We start from the raw sequence: 19,648 nt of genomic DNA, 5'->3' as shown, positions 1-19,648 counted from the left end.
GCTAACGGGAGGACGTATGAAAAAACACACGCCCCCCTGTTTGAAGTTAACCTAAACACTTTCAAACAAGCCATATGTCGAAACAAAAATAACCGGTTAGTCACTATGGTCTACTTGTACATTAAGTAACTTTTTACTTGTAGGTTAGATGGCTTTCAATTAAACTACGTAGACGATTCAAAGTGACAAAAACAAACAATTGCAAAGTACACAAGTCGGTTAGATTTTGCTCTGTATGTTTATTGGAGACGTGTACAGAGAAATACACAGGTGGACCGAAATGGTTTCTCGAAAAACCTCTCAAACATGTCTTTAAATTCACAGATTTTCTCAAATCTATGAAATCAAACGGTAATGAATACAAGACCATTTTCACGGGAATGCTATAACATTACCCGAGTATCCTGTCAGGTTTAGTTTAATGTTAGCACAATGGTGCAGAGTAATTCTTGGGATGGTTTTCACCTTGACACTTGTTTGACGGGGATTATCACTGTGTACATGGGAGCAACATTTCAATACAGAACTTCAGCCATAGCATAGTCAGACTTCAACTCTCATCAAATAAAGCCAAGGGTCATTTACATCATACAGTGGAATCTGTCAGGTAAAGTATTCAATAATGGACACAAAGCAATTGACAGACTGAAAATGAACTACCTTAACACCAAGGAGGTGAACACTGACTGATGCAGACATTCGCACAAACACAGGCATACTGACACACACATGCACGCACACTCTCACAAACACCTTGATCAGACACTCATTTTTGTGAAAACAGTCACGCAGGTTAATATTCCCTCCTTTTCTACGTCAAGTCTCTTTAAGTTTGTGTCTCTCCCCATTTGAAACCAGGCAGCCAGCAGTGAGGCCCAGTTGGCTATGGGTCTGGGGCTGATGGGAGGGGCGCTGACCCAGGCTTCACCAACATCTCTCGGTGCTCTCCCGTCAGGTTTCAGTCGTCAGTGGTCTCCAACACACTCTGGCTGAGCGCCAGATCCCAGTAGTGTTCTGTGCCGTGCTTCTTGAAGTGTTCTCTGGCCATGTTCTCTGTGGGACACTGCTTGAACTTCATGTCCCCAAAACTACGCTCTTTGGCTGTGCCCTGGAGAAACAGGAGAAATAAAATCAGACTTGAATGAAAACACAAACAAAAAATACATAAATTCATTTTTTTAATTGACTAAAGAGAATATGTGGGCCTTCAGCAGAAAGTTAAGAGGGACGTGGGAGTGCAGACTCACCTCCCAGATCAACCAGCACTTGTTGTTCCTCTTTGTATCATCGTCACCATCTGGATCTGATGGGGAATCAAGGGTGGAGAGTTATGTAAAAAGCTGAAATACGAACAAAGACTTGATAGGCAGCGCAAGAGATTCAAGCATCAAGCCATTCTTACCGTCTCTTTTGGAGTTATGTTCCTCCCATTTGATTCTGTTCAACATCAGCCTCTTGAACTTTTTCTGCGATTTGGGGCCTAAAACAGTAGAGAGTACTTCAGATACAGAATAACTCAAGTGTGACTTTAATCTTCCAACTAGTTGTGATACCAGAGAAGTTTACAACCTTGCAGAAATTCAACCACCTGGATCAACAGGCACACATCGAGCCTGAGGCTGCTTTATGGAACTATTTATTCTGCATAAAGTGTAGTCACTGTTGGGCCCTTACCTCCCTCCACCACCACAATATTGACATCTTTGTGCAGAACCACTGTGCCTGTCAAGTACAGCTGGTTGGCGTTGGCCTCCACTTTAAACTTCTTAGCAGGATTATGCAGGTTACGGATCCTGTAAGAGGAAGGCAAGGCGCAGGAATTACACACTTCCACGTTGTGACAAGAACACCTGTGCACTAAACATTTAAACTAGTTGCTCTCTCCCTTCCAACACACACCTGTACACTGCAATATGAACACCATGAGTGAGGTCTTCTTTTAACTTCTTGACCTTCTTCTCTTTCCTCTGCTCCGCTGTGAGCTTGCGGGCTGCGTTAGCCTCCTCATGAGCCCTGAGGGAAGGGAGAGGGAATTGGATTAGAGAAGGCTTGTGTGCTGAAAAGCTATGGTCCTTCACTTATTATCATACAATATACAAAACGGGAATATGCAATGGCTGTGCAAGAAAGAGAGAGACGGAGAGATAATGAGCGAGGGGACAGCAGTGCAGAGAGAGGTTAATTAAGTAACTCACTTCTGTCTCTTGGCCATCTGCGCTCTGACGTGGGCTTCTACCTTGGTGGGGTCCTGAACCGCCTCCGTTCCCAGCACTCTCATCAGGTTGGAGATGCGTACTGAGGAATCGAAAGGAAACGTCAGCTACATTCTGTTTTATATTGTGTCAACAGTAGTCTGTGAGTGTGTGCTTCTACCTTTGGGTTCTGGTGGAGGCATGAGTCCCAGACGGACCTTCTCTTGCAGTTCTTTTTGGCCTTCCCTTCGTGTCTGTCTTCTCAGCTTCTTCTGTTCCTTCTTTGTTAGGTATACGCCCAGCGTTACTGGCTTATCCGTGTCCACTGAGCAAATCAGAACAAAACGGGTGTAACCATTGATGAAACATTGTGTTTCTATTATTACAAATTTCTGCATCCATTACATTCCAGCACATTATTAGGGGGTTAACAATACAACAGTGGTCATTAGAGAATATATTATAAGAGTTCACAGCAGGGTGTGCAGGGGCTTGCAGGCTGTGTTGGTATGTACATGTACCTGGAGGGCTAATCTGGGCAGGGTGTTCTACTAGGTTGGTCACTCCAAATAAATCCATCTCATCAAAATGTGTCTCTGGGGTTCTGCAGAGGATAAGGGGAACAACAAATTAGTCAATTACAGTAACCTTACTTTGATTACATGAATATAGTATAGAAACAGAATTCAACAACTCCCCACAGTGCAATATCACAGGTGCTAGGGCTGGGCGATATGGTTGAAATTAATATCATGATAATCATAAGGATTTTTCTCGATATCAATATATATCATGATATGGTTCATGTATGCAAAATCACGTTAAATAATCAAATGAATGTTCATCTCATTGGACCGAATGGTGATGTTAGGTGTGATGTCAAACAAAACAGAAATATTCAAATAATATTCCTACCATACCTCATTTTATGAGAGTCATCATCAATTTAGACAGCAGAAATGTGTGTCACAATATCAAAATATCTTCATATCATCACGATATGATTCCACCAAAAGACGGTAAACGATAATATTGAATTATCACCCAGCCCTAACAGGTGCTATGACGATTGTCCTAGGTATTCTACAACATCTACATATCAGTCTGAGCCAACTGGAGGATAGTTTTTGTAGTTCTCCAACACTGTACTCAGTGTTTAAGGCCCTGAGTGAAGCTGTGGTTTCTTACATGTCTATGTTGGAGGGCAGGATGTAGGAGTCCCACCACTCAATGCTGGGCACCTCCCCTTCTCCAAGCTCCTTCTTAGGGGCGATCAGGGCCAGCTTGGTGGATGCCTGGATGCCAGTCTTCTTCGCTGCCTGGGCAATCTCAGTCTGCAACTTTTCCAACTGGGCCTGATTGAGGTAAAGGACCAATGAAGGAGGGACTATATACACAAGTTGTTGTGAATCATGTTTCTACAATTCCAAAGATATACTATTCCAAATAAATGGGTTGAGAGATAAGACAGCTGCTGACATGGAAAGGTTTAGGGAGTTAAGCCCAACCTTAGTTCGGATTCTCTGTGCAATCTTCTCAAAGCGTCCCTGTTCATGGAATTTGAAGCTCTTGCGGGGGCGCTGGGCTGGCATAATGGAGACTCGGTGGTCAAAGTAGGAAGTGGACTCCAAGTCCTCCCCAGGCTTCTCTTTCAGCTGCTGACGGAACTGCTCCCTCTTTACTGCACGAATGTTAGCTAAGCACAGAGAGAGTTCAAAGAGAAATTAAAAAGGAGAATGCTACAGCAAGACAAAAAGATGATGTGAGCAAAAGAGGGGAGGAAAGTGTGTGTGTGTGTGTGAGTGTGTGTGTGTGTGTGTGTGTGTGTGTGTGTGTGTGTGTGTGTGTATGTATGTGTTTGGATTACTATATACACACCTTTTAGTGTGGGCATGCGGTGTGTGAGCTCAACTTCTTTGCCACTTGCATCCACAGTTCTTCCCATCTCATCCAGAATCAGAGGTGTTGGCTTATTCACCTCCTTAATTTCCACTTTCCTGCAGGCGCACACATAGAAAGTAGTCTAGTTTCACAGTGCCACATAAATGTGTGGGTTTGTGAGGTTTGTTTTTCTTTTGAACACAAAAGCCATTAAATACTGTGTTTCAACTGTATGTGTGCGTGTGTGTGTGTAAACGTATTACTCACGGTGGAGCAATTCCCATGGCATGTAGATTAGCTAGTGCCACTAGGTTGTTAGGCCCAGTGTTCCCCAACGCTCCCAGTATACCAGGCTTCATGGCTAACTGGGACTGGATGCGGGCCTGCAGCTCAGCTGCCTTGCGGGCCTTCTCTATGGCATCATTCATGAAGGTGGCTGCCTGGGAAGGGGCGATGGATGGGGCTCCACCTGCAGATGGAGCAGAGGGAGTGGAGAGAAGCCTGGACACTGGAGGGGTGTCTAGCTGGGGCTGTGGCGTCGGAAGGGGCAACCGCTGAAAGCAGAGAGAAATAAGGAACACTGTCATATTGAGTTTATTGCTTGAAGTGGCTCCAGGATGACAATTCTGACAACATGCTCTTTCAGTACAAAACCTAATGAAGAGGATATTGAGAAGACTCTACATAAAAAGAGAAGATATGGGAATCTGCATTACTGGTGCAGCAGGAACTGACGAGGCAAAACTCAGTTGTTTCTTCCTCTCCTCTATCTGTCTTGTGGCTGCCTCCATCATCTGTTTGATCTGAGGACACAGAGAAAGGGTTAGAATAAACAGTCAGTAATAAAAAGCTCAATATGATTCATTTAGGTCCAGCCATCCATTTATTTTCTCTGACAAACTATAATCATATATGGCTTCAGTCATGAGTAGGCAGCTGCTTCATACCTGCATCTTGGTAAGCATGCCAGGGCTCTCAGAGGGAGGTCCAGGTATGACCTCAGGCTCCTCCACCTCCTCAAAGCGAGGGACCCGTTTCCGCTTTGGTACTGTCCCATCTCCCACCTCTGGAGCCTCTCGCAATGCACCCGCAGCATCAGCTTCCTCACCAAACACATCCTTAGAGCAAGAAATGCCAATAAGATTTGACAAAAAGAGCAATAAACACATTGACATTTGGTTCATATAATGACAGCAAGTTAAATCTAGTTACAGAAGTAAATGACAAAAATGTGATGTTTGAGGCTAATCAAGGGATTAGCTTTAGGTCTACATGTTTAATCATCCAGTTACATTATAAAGATCTGTCAAGCAAGCCCAATAGGGTTCTTGTTTACCTTCAGGTCTCTCTTGCGGTTCTTCTCTCCTGCTCCTTTGTTGCCACGGGCATTGCGGCTCTCCTCCAGCGCCTCAAAAAGACGCTCCACAAAACCTCCAGCCGAATCATCAAGGAAGGGACGCAGCTGGTCTGAGGGGGAACAAGTGTCATGCACAGGTTTAAATTAACATGACTCTTGTACACCTCTGATCATCAGCACAATCAAATGACAATAATCTCTTAACCTAATCACAGGCATTGACAGTTACCTATGGTCTTCCTTTTGTCAAGGCCCTTTCCCACGCAGTGCAGAGCTGCAGTGACGACCGTGGGCTCCGAGAAGCCCAGCACCTTCTTCACAGTGCGCTCCACCCATGGCCTCAACTCCTCCACCTCCCGCTTAGGAAGAGACATCCTCTAATCCTGTAAAACAAGATATACATAACTCTAACAACAGTTACTAATGCCGAGAAGCCACATATCACATACGTTTCTGCACCGTGTGGTAAAGTTAACTAGCTTTAACAAGCTAGAGTCCGCACACTAGAAATGGCTCCGATGATATTTATTATTAGCCGTTTCTAGTGTGCAGACTCTATCTTGTTATAATTGACTGCTTCTCTGTCCAGCAGCTAGTATTAGTTTGGATGTGCGTGCTTTGTTGTATCTTTAAAGTTAACTGTTAGCTTTCCATCGTACACCACTCTGTCCCTCACTCATACCCACATACACACGCACACACACATAAGTTAATCAGTTGGAAACTTTGTTTTCGTTGTTGTTCTGTCAATGGAATGCTAGCGATTAGCTTAGACCGGCTGACCAGTGAGCTAACTACGAGCAACTTGCAAGCTATAATCAGTGACATCCTCCAAAACTCCTCGGTTGCTTGCTAACTAACGTTAGCATACCGCTACCAGCGAGCTACCAACATTAGCGAACAACTGCTTACCTAAACTTACAAAGCGGACGATTCTGTCTTTACCCTTCGCCAAACCACTTATGTTGTAAACCTGAAAGAGATACGATCTAATTTAAAAAGCATATGATACTCTAATCGCTAAGTTTTCTCAGAAAGTTTCTGTTTAGTCGCGCCGTTCACACGACGTTTTAGTTGTAAGACCCGGAAGAGGAAGTAAACGCTGCTTCTTCTTCGTGACAATTTCAGTGTAGAATTGTGTCGTTTTTGTTCATTGTTTCCACCTAGGCGCACGTGAGAGGAAATATCCATATCCCAACTCACAGGTTCCCCCGGGATATCATCAGAAAGTTTATCTCTTTGCAAAAATTGGTGAGCAAGCCATTTTGTTAGAGGTTAACTGTCCTTCAGAGTGACCACACGAATAATGAAAAGTCATAAAGAAAAACTGTGGCGTTAATTTGACCAAACATTTTAATTTCTAATTCCCCCTGTGTTTTACAAAAGATATAGCAAATATATAGCGTTTGATAGGCCTGTATGCCAGTGTTAATTGAGCTCAGTTCAATTAAATTCAGTTCAAAAGGACAAATAGCCTAAAATTAGGATACAGACAGTTAATCAATTATTTGTAATTGATTGACAGGTCTGCAATAAACAACCATGGTCTATGCCAATTGCCTTCCCTTTTTGTAATTTCAAAAGGGGATTGGTTCTCAGTCAGTCAAATCTTGGCCTGTTTACATGTTCAAACTGTAGCCTTTCCATAATCTCCTGTATCATTCATCAGTCTGCAGTGAAACACCATAGTCTAATAGGCCATGGACTTGAAGCAGTCCATCGGTAAAAACATGGGATTATCAGGTTACAGTGTAATTTCCCTCAGATGTAGGCCCGCCCCTTCCTGTTTTTTCTCTCTTTGCGTGATGTGGGTCAACTGAGTGCAGTTGTAGTAGTGTGAGCTTGAGAGCAGCAGTGAGCCTGAGGCTACCCCAGTCTGTGGGATTGCTCTCCCCCTCCCTCCATCTGAAACAATCCACTCCCGTGCTTTTGGCCTCTCACAGTGGTAATGCTGTTTGTCCAGTGTTTTACAGGATGTTACAGTTAGTCAGAAGTCCTCTTTCTGCAGTGTTATAATGATCTCAGCCACTCTTCACAGCTATATTCATTCACTCCTACTCATAGCCAGCATTCCCTATAGGCTGAATAGGCAAATGCCTAGGACCTCATGCATTCTTTAATTTATTTTTCCTACTTTTGAGAAAAAAAAAGTCTTACCATTGGATACATTACGTGCCAGTGTTCATAAAAGCTCAAAAGCTTTTGACACCCCCCCCCCCCCCCTTCATCCGGAGATACTGTAGATTCTATTGGCTGAGGCCCCCTTGAAAGCCCTCATTTAAAGCTCATGTCCACACAAGAGGAGAGACACATTCAACTTTGTATTTATTACATTTTATTTTGATATTCATGTGCTGTATGTTATTGTAGTTAACAAAAATACAATGCTTTAAACACTATATTTTTACTCAGTATTTATTGCTTCCTGGTCAGTAGGATTTGTCTCAAACAGAAAATTGAGACAAATCCACAGAAAATTTTGCCTAGGGCCTCTAGCAGTTTAGAGCCGGCCCTGCTCCTACTGAACCACACATCCAGAATTGCCCTGCACTGACTTATCAGAAATACATTGTTCTATCACCCACAATTTCAGCCCATAGCTTTCCTTCACTCTCAGGCTACTCAGAGTAAAGGTGAGTTAGGCTACTTTTTAGACAAGAGAACATTGTTAGATGTGATCTTTCCCATGCAATTCTAAAAGGAGGAGAGCACAGAGTTCAATCTAGATTCTTTTAACCGGAAAAATTGGAAATTATAAAATAAAATGCACAAACAAAGTAAAGCACTCTTCTCTTCTTTGCTGTGTAACTGTTCACTGTGATTGGTTCCACAATTTTTCAATTTACGATGGTCCAGGTTCTGCTGCTTATGGAGAGCCACAAAATGTGTGTCTCTAATGGATGTGATTTCAGTTGTAGTGAAGTACAGCACTTCAATAAAAACGTACTAGTAAAAGTGACTGTTTTTAAAAAATACTCAAAAAAGTACACAAAAAAGCTACTCAATTTCAGAAGCGTGAGTAAATGTAATTAGTTACTTCCACCCTTGCACATATACATTCATTCATTAGCCTAGCCTGATTCATCTACAATACAGTGTCCTTTCTTTCTCTCTCACTCACTGATTCACTCGCTCACATTTACCAAACCCCCCCTCCCACACACACACACACACACACCCCGATCAACCTAAATTCCTGGTTGGCACATGTACTGTGTGCCCCCCCTCGCCAGCCAACCCTATTATGCAACAGCACCCCAGCACACAATGTGACAATACAACAGATACTCCTATACAGCTACACACAGAAAACAAAACACTCACACATGCGAGTGTGTGAGCACACACACACTTACCCACTCTAGCACACTAGCAAACCCCATGACTTAGACTTGCATGTACAGAATACAGTATCATGAGGGCACGTGGCCAGAGTGTTATGAATTAATCCATTATATTACCGGAATGCTAAGTATTTAGCCTGCAGTTAATCCTGGCATGACTGTCCATTTTGGCAAAGCACAACTGTAAGGAAGGGTTGAATCTTTGTACAAGCGTTTCCTTTCATTTGTAGGACAATACCCCACAAGTCGTTCTCAACACAATAAAACACGACGCGATTTCAACGCGAGTATGTTAATGTACATTATTGCCACATGCTATGAATATTACATAAGTGCATAATTTCTGACTTTAGTTAAGATATTCCATGTGTTCCTTCATGTAGCATTTTGATCCATCAAATGTATGGTTATGGTATAGTTTCATCATGCTGACCCAGTTGTGGTTCTGTGTATCTGACAAGGGCTGTAAATCATCTTAGAAGATCCAATACCAGGGGACTCTGCTGTCTTTACTTCACACACGGGCTACTAGAGTGTGTGTGTGTGTGTATGTGTGTATGTACTGAATGTGTGTGTGCATGTGCATATACTGAATCCCAAGCCATCCACTAAGAACGTACAGCTTTCATCTCTCACTTTTTTTCCTCAATCATATTAACCCCCTCTGTTTGGTCACTCCGCCTTCTCTACACACCTTTTCTTTTTTTCCTACAGTTATTCTTTCTATCTCTCTCTCATTCACATCCCCTGTTCTCAGTTTATTCTATCGGGTGTTTCCCTCTCACTCACTGTTGTTCAATAATTGAGTAGTCGTGTAAGATGGCGTCATCATCAGCAGGCTCAGGAGAACACATTCAGGCCAAAGAAACTGATGAGGATGTTATTTGCCTGTAGCTCGGCCATGCCCCAAATATCACACACAATGTCATGAGGTACACGTGCGTCCTTGAAAATGTAGTCCTGGCTCCCTGTCTTTACCGTGTCCCCTGTTAATGACATCACGGTGATGGGGACCACAGATGGTGGGGAGAACAGCCTCCTCAACCCCACACCGAGGCCCCTCATCACTGTGAGCTCCAGCATGGCAGAAATGGCTGAAAAGTAGCTCTGATTTCCATTGCAGGCTTGGCCACTGTGCATTTTTAATGAGGATCAAGGCCGTTTTGGGACTAGTCGGCACTTAAACCCCCTGAGGACTTGGGGTGAGTAAGAGTGTGCGTGTGTGTTCCTCCAGGTCTTTGTGTGTATGTGTGTGGGTCTCTTTGCACGCACGTGTGTGTGTAAGCTGTGTGAGTTTGTGTGAGCGGATGCGTGTGTGTGTGTGTGCATAGTTGTAAAGTTACAGTGTGGCTTCAGCTCACGTGAGTTTGACTAGAGCGCAGTGAATGAATTATGGGGGAGGGGAGGGGGGGAGTTGAATAAGTGAGTAAGCACATCGTTGTCTCACTCCCTGCATTACTCTCTCTCAGATGCAGTGGAAGTGGACCGACACCCTTGAATCATTAACTTGTTAAAACCAAAAAAGGAACGCGGAACCACAATTAAAAGCTACATAACAAGGGATAAGAGAGGCGGTAAGTCCATTATGTGCAATCCTATTGATGCACAGACACACACGCTCAATTAATCCAACACACGCTTGTAGGATACTCCTGTTTAAACCAGTGAAATGAAAACAACTGAGTACAATAATAATGCAATAACAATTATAGTACAGTGTTTTTCAGTCAATGGCATGCTAAATTGACTATATTGTAGTGTGCGTATCAGATTTTTTTTACAACTAAATTGTAGAAGGGCAAGTGAAAAAACACAAAACAAAAGGTGAAATGATGAAAAAAATTAAATGAATGTTACATTTATACACATATAACAATGAAAATGATGAAGAACAAAAAAACAAAAACAAATGTCCTCCACAGTCCCCAAAACTGTAGTGAGGTCAGGTCTCCTCGCTGTGCCCTCCACACATCCTCTTCCCGTCCTTTTCCTCTTGCCCCTGGTTTCCATCCTCCAGAGGAGAAGGGGGTGGGTAAGGGGGGTGGAGGGAGGGGGGATGGAGGGGCAAGGGCTTCTCTGCTAAAAACTGCATGGATACAAGGGGGGGCTGAGAGGGAGGGAGGGAGGCGGATGGGAGGCGCAGGGGAGGAGGGAGGGAGGGCGGTCTTTGTTGTTGTAACATTGAACAGTCAGTGTGTCAGAGACAGGCCCATCACAAAATCAGCCAGTCAGTGTGTCAGAGTGTGTGGTGGGGAGTGGCACGTGTGTGTATCTGTGTTCATGACTTTGTGTGTGTTTGTGTGTGTGTATGTGGCATGGCAGATTTTCATCCCGTCAGAGCAGGGAGGAAAAAAAAACACACAAAAAAAACACACCCTCTCCAAATTTCTCTTTCCCGTGCCAGTGTACATACAGTATCCATGGATGTGATGCAGGAGAGGGAGAGAAAATAATGAATATTTCAGTATTTTACATCTGGAATATGATTCAAATGATAGTTGGACATATACAATTATAAAACATCTTTGCTAGGTTTTCCCAAATTATTTTTGTTTATTATTTTATTTTATTGAAAATCACACTTATTTATTCATGTTACGTAATATTACAAGTAGCTGGCACACAATGTTTGTCTGAGTGCTCAACAATTTTTGATTTTTCAGAGATGAAGATGCAGGGATAGAAAGCCATTCCACATGTCTTGTGCAGAACCCACATTGCTAACTCTGTGTCCCCATTTGATAGCTTCCTGAAATTTCAGAGAAGAGGGGCAAGGGACTTTACGTGGCCGAATCAGTGTGAGGTAAATACTTTTGACTTTCCCCCTCTGATCTCTTTCAGAGGAACTGGAATCACCACGCCTGGGTCCAGAGATTAGACCAAAGCAGCCCCAGTCTGACAGCTCCTGTTACAACACTGTAACATGACTACATACACACGACCCTCCCAGTGCTGAGGGGGCAAGCTCTCCCCTTATATATAGGAGGTATTTACTCATTGACGTACCATTGTAAACAATCAACAACGCTCACCCCCTCTACACATATAAACACATAGAAACTACAGTAGTCTGTGCGGTCCGTAGTAGCAGCTGGTTGGAGGATCAGCCAACCCCCCTACTACGGCCAGGCAGATTACTGAGGCTCAGTCTCACACACCCTGCCACCCCTCCTTCTCTCTACCCTTCACCCTCCCCCACCCCCCCAACACACACACCCACACACACCCCTCTCAAAATGTACAGTCTGTAAATCTGCCCCCCATTGAGTCACACATCTGTTTAGGCAGAGCCACTCTCCTAAAAACTGTTACTCATATCATATCAGTCAAATCTGTATCGCAAAAACATAAACAGGAACATTATGCAAATGTGTGAACATATGCAGAAATGTACAAACACACAACAAGACAGAAAAAAAGCCAGACAACTCAGCTTGTTTTTGTTTTTTTCAAAAATGTGTCATTTATTAAAAGATTTTTCCTTTTGTATCATTATTGAAAAAAGTAGCCAGAAGAGTAATATCATGTAAAGATGGGGTGAGAGAAAGAGAGAGAGTTAAAAATTAGAAAGAGAGATAGAGAGGGATTGTGGGAGATGAAGGAGAGAATCAGGGAGAGGGCAAGGGCAGACGAATGCAGCAGAGAGGGGGAGGGGAGGAGAGGTAGGGAGGAGAGAGGGAGGGGAACTACAGTCAGCTTTTACAATATAAGAGAAGGCAATTAAAATAAACAAGACATATTATTTCTGACCAGTCAGCAGTGGTCGGTGCAGTAGAAAACATACATGAAAAAGACGTCAACAACAAAGAAAAAATAAGTGCAATTGGTTTCTCTGTCATACCACAACTGTAAAAACAGGGAGTGGGGTGGAAGACAACCCCCAGCCACTGATCTGGAGTCAGCGTCTTACACATCACACCGTCACGGGTAGAGATAGGACGGGATAGGACAATCTGACCCTGGGTCTGTGGCTGAGGGCTTGAACACTCCTTACTCCAAAACATAGACAGTAACATGGAGGCTGCCATTGGCTCTGTGTTCACATGTGGTGCTTGTTGGAGGAGTCTGGTACATATATTTCACTAATACTTTACAGAGGATTTCTCCCCTATCTAGTTAGGTAAATAGTTTATTAACCACTCATACCAATTTTAAAAATATTTTAGGCTAATATGTACAATACTTTCCCAATATAGGTCAATCAAATCACATCACCAAAACCCATGCTACATTTAGGAGAATATTGTGAGCAGATTTTTCCAAATAAAGAGATCAGAATTGGAATTAGACTACCATAGCAGCAGAAGATGTTGGTGCAAAATATAGATTTCCTCCCTTTCTTTATATATTTTCATTTCCTCCATTGTTTTTCAAGTTTTCAAGAGCACCGGATATAAGTGCAGTTCAGTCTATTCCTCTATTCAGCAGAACCAAATCAAAAGGCCCGAAGAAGGGTACACTTTCATACTACATGAAATAAATTAGCCACTGCTGTTGGTACATGTAAAAGTTAGAGTTGTAGGCAGTTTTGATATAGACATCAGAATACTATAGTTGGCGACTGGCTTGGAAGCAGTAGATAGTTTGTTGCTGTTGGTGCCAGAACTGTCTGTAACTTCACCCAACAGACAAATGGAAGCAAGATGAGAATGAAGACTACATGTAGGCTTTTGTGATTGACTGTGTATTGGTTTGTGTGAAATACAAGCAAACAATCAAAACGCAGTATGAATGCATTGAAAGCACTGAATGCTTTTCTGAACACATCCTATTTGGTAAAGGCACAGTAGTCCAATCATTAGTTTTCATTTCCTTCTTTTTCCTCAATGATAGCAATAAAAACCACAAACAAACTGATACAGCATCTTCCCAACTGCCTCTCAAAATTGTAGGCCAAACTATGCAAGTGCACAGCAGGCAAAATTCAGCTGCCCAATAAATAAATACAAACAATAAATAAATGCAGCGTCAGATCAACACATGAATAAATAAACTGTGGGACTCAAGTGTCATCTGTCTTTGAGTGGTTGTTATTTTTCCTCGGGCTGGTCTTCAAAGTCTACGTTGGATTTTCACAACGTTTCCAACTTCCCCCGTCCAGTTTGGGACCGGGAGGAAACGTCCGACCCACAGCATGACAAGTTCCGTGACCTCTGATCACTGTGATGTCACTTGTCACTTCTCTTGATGTGTTGCCACAGATTCGCCAGCCAAGTGCCCAAACAGTTCTTGGATTACATTCGTGAGTTGATGACATCATTTTTTCCCAACGGTCCCCAATGACTTTAACGCACCGCACGCGGACGCTGTGTTCTGTACACTGTATTTCTCATATCACGAGCTAAAAGGTTTTTGAATGACTTTGCTTCGTCACTATTCCTCTTCAAGCCGGACGCCTCATTTCTATCTACAAGCGAAGATAAAGTCATACTTGTCTGCTGCCATAAGAATCAAATACAGTTCACTCAGACTGACCCTGTGTTACTCACTCTGGATTGAATCCTAGTTATGACTTGAGCTTTCTCCCCATCACGATAACCTCAGAAACTCTCACACTGAATATTGACATGAATTCACCTATTTGCAAATGGAGCGTGTGGCCCTCAAGTTCGATGTCTGCTGAAACAGTCATCTCTCAGTATTATGATTCCTTTGATGCCAAGACGAAATCATTAGTTGCTCCTCCAAATTCTTAAAAATCTCTCCTCTGTGGCAGATCATTTAAAGACTTGGTCATTACTCAATAATCTGTAAACAGCCTTTAGGCTTTAGGTGTTCCTTCCCAACCCCCTCAACCACAACCACTATTGTGCAAATATTTAGATTATTATGTGATTATCAACACAGATTTGATACATATAACCCCATTTTGTCCCGTTGCTGTTTGAAACAACTGTTGTAATTGTGGTCTTGTCTTGACAGGGGGTTGCTTGCGATCCATCATTTAAAACATTGTCCTCAACATCTAAGCGCCTATTCTTCCTCCCTTCCTCTCTTATATGCGTCTATAATCGTAGCCCTCCAGCCTCTTCCCCTCTTCCTGTCACAGCAGATTTAGCCTGGCAGTGTAGCAAAGCTAGACTGCTGGTTCTGTGCATGCTCAGTGCATCAGGTCTCGACGGGGGCGGGGCAAACCCTGGGCAAAGGCTTAAGTGTGACCGGAGGAGACTGGCTTTGGCCCTGACAGGTCTCTAAAGTCTCACTCTGACTTTGTTGCCCAGCAACAGGCTGGCTTTGGCACCGGATTGGCTTCTTTTGATTTTTGGGATGCTTGTAGGGTGTGGTGGAAGAGATGGAGCTGTCTTGTGTGGCTGGACTGCGCCTGCTGCTGGGAGGGGGGACAGCAGTGACAAGCTGGTTTTCATTGTTACCTGCCACTGCGGCGGCCTTGTGCGAGGGGCAGGCCTTTGGTGGGGACAGGATGGGGGCAACGTGGACCCATGTCAGGCTGGGTTCAGAGCACTGGCCTGCCTTGTAGTTGGATGGCTCGCCTCTTGCCTTGCTGTCATTGTCTTTTCCCTTTCTGTCCTCGTCTAGCTGGCTGTCGCTGGCTGCATCCTGTGGGTTTTGGAGTGCATCTGATGCCAATGATGGCGGATGACTCTCCCCTCCATCAACGTCTTGCTTCTTCTTCATCTCTTCTCCACTGGTGCGAGGGCGCTTGAGGAGCACAGGGGAAGGTGTGGGGGAGTCTGTACCTGTCCAGCTAAGTCTGCGCTTCTGTAAAATGAGCAAGAGAATAAGTTTCCAGAGAATGTAGTAGGAATATTCTTGTGTGTGTATGTGAGTGCTCACTTGCACAGGCATGCATGCATGTGCTCTCACCTTGACAGGAATATGCAGCTGATCCCTGTGCTTGTGTGGAGGGGTGATGCTGGGTGCATCCTGGGGGGAGAGATTAGGGGGTGTGGCGGAGCTGGAGGCTGCAGGGACAGAGAGGGTGGAGATCTGAGGAAACCAAAGCTTCAACATCATCTCCACCTGCAGCAGAGTGTTCAGGTACTTCTCCCTACAAAAACACAGAGAAAGCAGAAAGAGGGAAATAAACAGTGATGCACAGATAGGAATGAAATTGCATTATTGTGTATAACAAAGCTTTGGGCTTTATCGTCCTGCATAGATCTAGACAAAACTTTCATCTCATGTTTGATGTTTCTCTGCGAGGCTGGTGAATGCTGTAATTCTACCTACCATAAGGACTGTTCAATAAAACATGAAACAGGAGACAGAGCTTTGCAATGGAAGACTGCCTCACTGGTCCTGTCCTATGATAACTACAATTTAATAAACATGTACACTCTCAAATCCACCTGTCTAGGTCCAGGTGGTTTGGCAAAAGGTAGTACTTAGTGTGGGAGGGCGGTACAAGAAGAGAAGAAGCAGTGGAGGACATGAGACAAGGGGAGGGGGGTATTTTGGCAGTGTGGGTGGGACAGTGGGGATGACATCTTACCCGCTGTTGGGTCTCTGTAAAACCCCCACAATCCTCTGGATTCGGTCCATGGCAACACTCTGCTGGAAACTACTCAGACCTGTCAATCATAAACATAATCTTTGAGTCAGCATTTGCATTCAGAGACTTGATAGTTACAGAAGATGCATGCAGACATACTTTCATTCTCTCTCTCTCTGTCACACACACACACACACACACACACACAAAAAGAGTCACTTAACACAAAGGTGGTGCTATGCAGTGCACTCTCAAACACACACAAGTACATACTGCTTTCATAGAGGAACAGCCTGCACACCACTCGCACTTGTGATATCAGTACACTGTGGCGTGGGAGTAAACCAGCCACTAGACAGTGTCTCTTCACACACACTGCACTGTAGACTACATCAATAGGCTGGGTCAATACAGACTGCTGCAGAAAGGAACGCTTTCTTTTGCACTGGATAGAGGTGGCTCAGGTCATATGTGCCAGTGTTCAGCGCATACAACTTACATACAACTAGCAACTACAGTGTGCGCACATTCCCAACTCAACAAAGAGAGGTGCAGGTAATGATGTAAGGATGCTTACCACGGTCGAATCGTCCCCTCTTCAGTCCATTCAGCAGCTCCAGAAGGGGCCTGACAAAACCCTGCAGCTCAGCACACTGACAGAGAGAGAGGGAGGGAGGGAAGATGGATTACCACTGGGTTCGGGATAGGCCTTGCTGTCTGAATGAGCTGCTGTGGTTCCCCCTGCACCCTTCCCCTCCTCTCGTACTGAACTTAACTCTTGCTCTGTCATCCCGCTTCTCACCACCCCCCATTTTTTTCACCCCCCCCCCCCCCACCTGTCCCTCTCCTCTCCCCGTCTGCAGCTGAACTCCCTCACCTTCTGAGCGAACAGCAGGTCTCCCTGGGACTTGGGGCTGCGGCCGGCGGTGTCGGTCTCGCCCGCCCTGATGCGAGCCCCGCGGCTGTTCTGCGACCTGTCCGACTCCTCCTCTTCCTCTTTGTCGGTGAAGCCATCGCACGCCCACTGGGACCCGGGGCTCTCCGATCCCCCGCCTCCGCCGGTCGCCACCCCGCCCGCTCCGCCGATGATCATGGAGGGGGAGCCGTCAGTCAGGAAGACGTCGGTGTCGTCCTCCGCCTGCTCTGAGTCGCTGAACAAGAAGCTGTCACTGGAGCTCAGCGAGTCGAAGGAGGGCTGGGAGGAAGTGCTGCCCTGGGACTGCATCTCTGCCGAAAGGGAAGCAGCAGAGGTTCAGCATTAGAACAGAAACGTTATTATTACAGTCAGTTCAGCTGAGAAACAGTGAGGCCTGGCTGAATGCCCGAAACCAGCGTGATCTAAGTTGTTACTCAAGTGAGAGGCAAGACAAATGGAGACAGGGAGGCAGATCCACAGGAAGAGAAAGACAGAGAGAGTGAGAGAGAAACAACATCATTGTAAAGCACTGCCTTCCATTTGGCACTACTCATACAATTTTTTTTTCAACCTCCCTCCCAAAAATAATAACCCCAATTATTCAAAATGGTGGGTATACCAGTGGCCTAGTTTAACATGGTGTAGAGTGCGACTGGGACTGGGGGTAGGCAGTAGAGAGGTAGTAGACACACAATGGTAGTGCATGTCTGGCTCCCATTGAGGAGAGTGGAGACCGGAGAGGAGAGTAAAATGTGAGGGGGAAGGGTGCTTGTAGAGTAAGCAGTAGTGGAATCAGAAAAAGGCAGTCTCTCTCTCTCTCGCTCTCTCTCTCACTGCCTCCAGCACTCTCTCTAGCCCCTCCCCTCTGTCTCAGGCTTGCTCTCCATCCCCCCTTGGATTCACACACACTAACCTTCCTCTTTCCTCTCCGGCAGTGTTTCTGTATGCCTCTCATCTCTCTCTCTCTCTTTAGCTCATCCTGCTCATTATGCACACGAGCTGGTGCTCCTCTTTCCTTCCTGCTTCCAGCCCTCCTCCTCTTTTGCTCACATTTTACATTCAGTATCTCTGGCCATGTGCCTTTCTCTCTCTTTCCCTTTCTTACTCTCTCTCCCTGTAATCTAAGTCCCTTACTGGTCTGCTGGTCTCTGATCCCACTAATACACGGAGGGGGAAATTAGGGGGGGATCACAAGAACACACTCAACTAGTACACACATTGGTACAAATGTGTAAGCAGCAGTGTTTAGCAATATTACGAATAAAGTCTATAAACACACACAGACAAGAGCAAAATAAACAGTGATAAAAATTTACAGTGTGCTTACACAGAGGCAACACAGCAAGAACCATTTACTGAGTCCACACAATATCTTAGTTTCAGGGACATAGAAAGCATTGATTTCAACATGCCAGCTCAACGGCATCACCATTAGGAACCATTCAGCTATTATCACAGACAAAATGTCTAGCCCCCACACAGACACATTTTTAAACATTTACATGGCTTAGGCTAGTTGTTTTCTCTTAAAACTATCTGTCATCTAGTTTACATGTATCTCAGTCAACTGAAACATTGTGGAAACCACAGCTAGGTTTGGTCTTTATTCCTCTTTTTTCCATGCCTCTTTCATCTCGTGTTTATAGTCCATATAGGGGGATGATGATGATGATGATAATGTGTGTGTGTGTGTGTATGTGTGTGTGTGTGTGTGTGTGTGTGTGTGTGTGTGTGTCTACACAGGTAGCCTATGGACCACGGAGGAATGAGGCTGCGTCTCAGGTGTTGGCTGCCTGTCTGGGTCCGTGAACCATGATGCCCACAACAGACACTAAGAAATTCTACAGCGGCATCGGCATCGGCATATAGCCTATATGCTTCCACATAAATTACGAAACCAACGCCGTAATATCACTGGAATTATCAGATTACGACCAGGATGTTTATAACAAAAAGGCAAATTACAATTCTAAGCAAAATCATTATTTATAAATGTATTGTACTGACAAAATAAAACCATTGGCAATCACACCTTATTCAATAATATTAGTAATAGAGCAAAACAAATGATAAAGAATAGTCCCTATATTAACAAAGATTCCCATACAAATTGAAGCCTAACGTTGCCGGGAGCCCATACAAGATATACCGGGACAGGAAATTCCTCTAGGCGAGCCGACCAACTTCGGAAATCGTTAGCTACAATACAATAAAATATGGGAGAAACTCACCTTCAATTGTGCAATATAAAAACAGCAGCTGCGGCGGCCACGGTTGGCAGAAACAATTTTTAACGGCTCTCTCCCGTACTTTGAAACGACAGATCCGTTACAGACTCCGGAGCTGGAGTAGCATCGGGGCGCCCAGCCTCAGCTCACACACACCAACCGGCCGCTCATTGGTTTGTGTCTTTGCTAGCTCTTTCTCTCGGCAGTTTACGAGCGTCAACATGTGCACGGGTCCACGTGCCCGCATTCTGTGCGCATTCCATTGGCGGCCGGACTG

At 44.6% G+C, this 19,648-nt stretch overlaps 2 protein-coding genes across 3 annotated transcripts; both read right to left on the bottom strand.

The window, feature by feature from the left end:
• Positions 1–219: 219 nt before the first annotated feature.
• Positions 220–6,503, bottom strand: prpf3 (PRP3 pre-mRNA processing factor 3 homolog (yeast)). 2 transcript variants are annotated; one of them, XM_071531589.1, is made up of 17 exons: positions 6,343–6,503; positions 5,660–5,813; positions 5,410–5,540; positions 5,021–5,191; positions 4,790–4,876; positions 4,341–4,627; positions 4,071–4,189; positions 3,701–3,888; positions 3,381–3,547; positions 2,714–2,796; positions 2,374–2,517; positions 2,196–2,295; positions 1,900–2,013; positions 1,675–1,793; positions 1,403–1,480; positions 1,248–1,303; positions 220–1,108 (listed from the first exon to the last, which is right to left on the bottom strand). In XM_071531589.1, exons 2-17 carry the CDS (start codon positions 5,802–5,804, stop codon positions 959–961), a joined length of 2,139 nt encoding a protein of 712 aa, XP_071387690.1. In that variant the 5' UTR covers positions 5,805–5,813; positions 6,343–6,503; the 3' UTR covers positions 220–958. The 2 variants fall into 2 exon arrangements, with proteins under 2 accessions (XP_071387690.1, XP_071387691.1); XM_071531590.1 differs by having other exon boundaries at positions 6,353–6,503.
• A 5,732-nt stretch (positions 6,504–12,235) lies between these two features.
• On the bottom strand, positions 12,236–19,524 carry LOC139654504 (circadian-associated transcriptional repressor-like). Its single transcript, XM_071531591.1, has 6 exons — positions 19,375–19,524; positions 17,105–17,454; positions 16,805–16,880; positions 16,228–16,306; positions 15,600–15,783; positions 12,236–15,494 (listed from the first exon to the last, which is right to left on the bottom strand). Exons 2-6 carry the CDS (start codon positions 17,450–17,452, stop codon positions 14,883–14,885), a joined length of 1,299 nt encoding a protein of 432 aa, XP_071387692.1. The 5' UTR covers positions 17,453–17,454; positions 19,375–19,524; the 3' UTR covers positions 12,236–14,882.
• Positions 19,525–19,648: the final 124 nt, after the last annotated feature.

The sequence above is a fragment of the Centroberyx affinis genome, unplaced genomic scaffold (genome assembly GCF_046629955.1).
Source record: "Centroberyx affinis isolate AG114_WGS23_722 - 3 ecotype Tasmania unplaced genomic scaffold, CSIRO-AGI_Caff_v1 ptg002100l_1, whole genome shotgun sequence".
Lineage (NCBI taxonomy): Eukaryota > Metazoa > Chordata > Actinopteri > Beryciformes > Berycidae > Centroberyx > Centroberyx affinis.
The sequence above is the reverse complement of the archived record's forward strand: the minus strand, read 5'-3'. Positions and strand labels throughout refer to the sequence as shown.